The sequence below is a fragment of the Palaemon carinicauda genome, chromosome 35, assembly GCF_036898095.1.
Source record: "Palaemon carinicauda isolate YSFRI2023 chromosome 35, ASM3689809v2, whole genome shotgun sequence".
Taxonomy (NCBI): domain Eukaryota; kingdom Metazoa; phylum Arthropoda; class Malacostraca; order Decapoda; family Palaemonidae; genus Palaemon; species Palaemon carinicauda.
This window is the reverse complement of record NC_090759.1, coordinates 63,433,136-63,438,135: the sequence shown is the minus strand read 5'-3', so window position 1 is coordinate 63,438,135 and position 5,000 is coordinate 63,433,136. Positions and strand designations below refer to the sequence as shown.

Sequence of the window (5,000 nt, the reverse complement as noted above, 5' to 3'; positions counted from 1 at the left end):
ACGCATCCGTCCCACCCATCTGCATGGCATCACACCCACCTTCTCACCCAACCACCCACCCACCCACACATACATCCACCCAGCTCCTACTCAACCCACCACTGCAAGCTGTACTGAGGTGTGAGCAAAGATATAAGTATCCGTCTCTCTCTCTCTCTCTCTCTCTCTCTCTCTCTCTCTCTCTCTCTCTCTCTCTCTCTCTCGGATGTTGAGAGAGAGAGAGAGAGAATATCTCGAGCTGAGCTTTGATTCCCACGGGTTGCCCAACCCCGCCTACCGTCTGCCGTCCGACCCAACCCCAGAAGAGCTTCCCGAATCGCTCATTACTTTTCTTTATTGACTTAATTTTTGTTTATTTAATGGTTTACTTTGATTTTGTTTGTTTTTCTCTTTATTGACTAGTTCTTGCAAGTTGACTTTGGTTAATAAGCCGTGTGTTTTTTGTATGTGAGAAGCATCTGTTATTAATGTGAGCTGACAATTATATGTTGCGCATACATGAACAAGAAGCAAACAATTGCATTAACACAAAACTACTGCATAGTTTTTTTTTTTTTTTACGTTGACATTTTAGTCAGTGTGATGTTACATACATTTATAAGTCAGATTTGTAACCAAGTATTTGTTCATACATAGTACTCATGGGTAGATTGAAGTATGTAGAATGACGACAGTCATTGATGTATTGAAAGCATGTATACATTTATTTGGGTGCATAGTAATGTAGTATGAACATCAATACATGCATTCATGCAAAAGTTATTCACTAGGTATATTATTGCAGTGTGTACATGCATGTATGCATATGTAAGTACGCACATCCGTGTTGCTCCACCGGGGTTTTGAGACAGGCGAGCCGGGCATGACTGAATTGAGCATTCGATGTCATGCATTAGAGTCTGCCCCCACCCCCTCTTCCTTCCCCAGGGAGTAGGAGGAGTAAGAAGAGAGCCTTAGGGGAGGGGGATGGCAGGGGAGTGGATGTCCTTGCGGGACTAGCGGTGGCATAGAGGCGGGATCCCCTAGGGTTGCCCCAGGGCACGTCGTGGCTACCTCCGAACGGGTACGCGGGCATCGCATATGTAATTGGGTATATTGTATTCCCAAATTCTTGGAGATTTTTACCGCCGGTGCTGAGTCTTGGATGAAGGCTCCGGAGGGAGAGTTGTTTGTACTGCGGTTGTGTGTGACTGTCACTTTGCTGGGAATGTTTCTTTCATTGAGTCAACAAGGAGGGCGAAGGTATTTTTCGAAGCAAAGATATGATTCAAGAGAGTATGCAAGCAAAGAGAGAGAGAGAGAGAGAGAGGGAGAGAGAGAGAGAGAGAGAGAGAGAGAGAGAGAGAGAGAGAGAGAGAGAACTTATACTAGCAGCTTTTTTTAATTTTTGTATCACCGGCGATTTTTTATACCTTAAAGCATTCATACTTCGATCGATCTATCTTCAAAACTGAATAGTTATTCGCAAACTGGAAAAAAATCAAAGTCCTCTTTTTGCATATCGATGTTATTAGTTTTTATTCTTTTGTTTTTGCATTGGTTTCGAAGCTTTGTAACTTTTGTGTTTTATAACTTTCAGACGTTGGTCTTATATATCCAAATGAAATGTAGATTTTACTAGCTTGTTGATTTGGTGTATCTTTAATATATTCTAAGATTCAGTATATAACCTCTAAATTTTTAGAGAGAGACACGCACGCGCGCACCCCCCCCCCCCACACACACACACACACACACATATATATATATATATATATATATATATATATATATATATATATATATATATATATATATATATGATGGATGGATAGGTAGATAGATAGAAATATTCGCTTTCCTTTGTTCGAGCATAACACTTTGTCCCCAAGTGTAATAAAAAATTATAAAGTTTATGAAAATGCGCAATTCACTATCAGTAGTTGATATAATTCGATGTAATTATGTGAAGTCAACCTCTAATTTTAAGATAGCGGTTAATATCAGTCTCCTCGATTGGTATTACTTCGATTAAACACTAACATCCCAGCGGTGGATTTAATGGAATGATAAAAAAAAAACAGATAATCATTGCGTATTGTTTAGTCACTCCCCTTGCAGGTCAGACCTTCATAATTCATAGAAAATGGAGCGTTCCCGTTCATTTAGTATTGAATTGTCATCAGTTGTTATATTGTATTACCCAACCGGTGTTCAGAGCTGTTATGTCTCATGATAAATGTTGTTATTAGACATGAATTATGGCGTTACTAAATAACGGTGTGACCATGTTTCGGGTACTTTTTTTTTGTGATTGGCCTGGGAAACCGACTGACTTTCTTAATTTATTTGTTTGAAACTTTTAAAGTTTAAAAAAAAAAAAAAATGTTTTATTGGTCTTAATTTGTTACTTGCCTAAGTACAATTCAGTTCTAGGTTTCTATGCGTGTTTATATTCACTCTTATTTTTTGTGAATGTTTTATTGAATTTTTAGCAGATAAAGGTACTGATGTTTATTTCACGTGGGAAAGTTTTTATAATATTTATTTAACGATAATATCAAGTCCGTGTACAGTAAGTTGGACATTTATAGGTATTTGTGGTTTAATTTTTAGAATATATATATATATATATATATATATATACACACACATATATATATATATATATATATATATATATGATAGTTAGGCTCCTCTACTTATATATATATACATATATATATACATATATATGTATGTTATATGTATATATATATATATATATATATAAATGTGTTTGACATTTGTACCTATTCTTTCATTCATGCCTTGTTTGTGGAAATTGAATAAGAAATTATGAACTACATCAGGTCTCTGCTATGTGAGGAATAAAAAAGAAAAGGCGCAAATGTACTTGTGTAGTTTTATTTTATTTTTGTTTGTGTCTTTCACATCGTTTTAAGTAGAAAAGTCGTCATTTGATTAATAGTGAACTCTATTTCATTTAATTTTTTTCTATTTTGTGAAGTCAATAAGCTAATGAATTCTTGCAAATTCGAAATCCTTAATTTCTGTTCAAACTACAAATTATGTTATTGATGAGTTTTGAAGTTAGAGTTAGTTTTATTATACTTTGTTAAAACATTCAAACTGTAATAGGATGTTTCCTACTCTGTTATCCCTCAGCTAACTGTGATTTAAGTTATCTCTTTCAATATAATGGTTGCTGAAGTTGATAAAATTAGTTTAATGTGTTACGTTAAATCAAACAGCAATAGGAGGTTTTTACTCGATATTTTCCTTGAACTAATTGTAATTAGGACGTTTCCTATTCTATGATCTCTCTGAACTAACTGTGATTAAAGTTATCTCTTTCAATGTGATGGTTGTTGAAGTTAATAAATTTAGTTTATTATATGTTAAAACAAACAGCAATAGGACATTTCTTATTCGATATTTTCCCTGAACTAATTGTGATTCAATTTATCTATTTCAGATAGCGACGGGTTCGGGTCGCTTCGAACTCGAGGTGGTCGACGTCCAGAACTCGCGATCCGAGACCTTATCGGGTGACTGCTGCGGCAAAGCCACCAGACCCAACGACGTATCCTCTTGCCCAACGCAGTGCCGCACGGTAGTGGCACTGTGCCTGAAGGAGTACCAGAGCCTGGCTCAGGATGCTGGCAAGGGCGTGATGCCCCAGTCTAACTCGGAAGGCAGCAGCAGTAGTAGCAATAGTGGAATGGTCGGGTGCACTTACGGGAAGGACAAGTCGAAGGTCCTCGGTCCCTCTTCGTTTACTTTGTCGCAGCTTCCGCCTTCGGCGCACATCCATCTGCCCTTCACCTTCTCTTGGACGGTGAGTACTCTGTTGTTTTTTGTCCTTCTTTCATGCCTCAGTAAACACTCACATGCAAGCACACACGCACGTGGGTGTATGTGGTAAGTCACTGTCTATACAAGCTTGCCGGACCAGGGTTCGACTCCTGGCCGGTCACAAGCTCTGGTCTTTGTGTGATTTCGCCTGGGGCTCTGATCCCGTGGTCGTTATGAGAATGCAGATAATGTATCAAAAAATGTATATGGCTTATTTGAATATATATATATATATATATATATATATATATATATATTATATGTATATGTATATATATGTATATATAATGTATGTATAATGTATGTATAAAATCATCTCCTCTTACGCCTGTTGACGCAAAGGGCCTCGGTTAGATTTTGCCAGCTGTCTGTCTTGAGCTTTGAAATCAATACTTCTCCATTCATCATCTACTTCACGCTTTATCCATGTAGACCTGGGTCTTCCAACTCTTTTAGTGCCTAGTGGATCCCATTGGAAAGTTTGGTGAACTAATATCTCTTAGGGAGTGTGAAGAGCATGTCCAAACCTTCTCCATCTACCCCTCACCATGATCTCATCCACATATGGCACTCAAGATAATCTCTTATAGTTTCATTTCTAATCCTGTCGTGCCATTCAACTCTCAATATTCTTCTCAGGGCTTTGTTCTCAAATCTACAAAACCTGATGGATACTGTTCCACTGTCATACATACATACATGCAATTGCTTCTGGTTGCAGAAATTGGGTAAATTGCTCCTGGTTTCGGAAATTTTAGTAAATTACTCCTGGTTTCAGAAATTTGGTAAATTGTTCCTGGTTTAAGAAATTGAGTAAATTGCTCCAGGTCTTGAGAAATTCGATATATTTCTTCAGGCTTCAAAAATTGATGAATATTTCCAGTTTTAACAAACTGGATAAATTGCCCCAGGTTTCAGAATTAGGACAATTCATTGTCTCAGAAGCCCTATGATTGTATCTTGATTTGTTTGCCATAATGATAGATCACTGTATTTGGGATGGATGGAATTCTTGGAGGTAAAATATTGTAATTTAATGGTTGTTCGAATAGCCTTGGACGGTGAAAGGTTAAATTTCTCAATATCTTATTGAAATTTTATTGTTTGTCTATTAATTTATTTTAGTTTCATTGTTGGGCAATTTCTTGTCAATTCTTTTTGTT

The 5,000-nt window shown here is 37.0% G+C and overlaps 1 protein-coding gene across 1 annotated transcript in view; it reads left to right on the top strand.

The window, feature by feature from the left end:
• The window catches only part of Ser (Serrate), a gene marked incomplete in the record, with an annotated part of 98,830 nt that overhangs the window by 14,960 nt on the left and 78,870 nt on the right, over positions 1-5,000 (top strand). Inside the window, 1 exon segment of the mRNA XM_068359151.1 lies at positions 3,458-3,820. Within this exon segment, the coding sequence (XP_068215252.1) occupies positions 3,458-3,820 (363 nt within the window).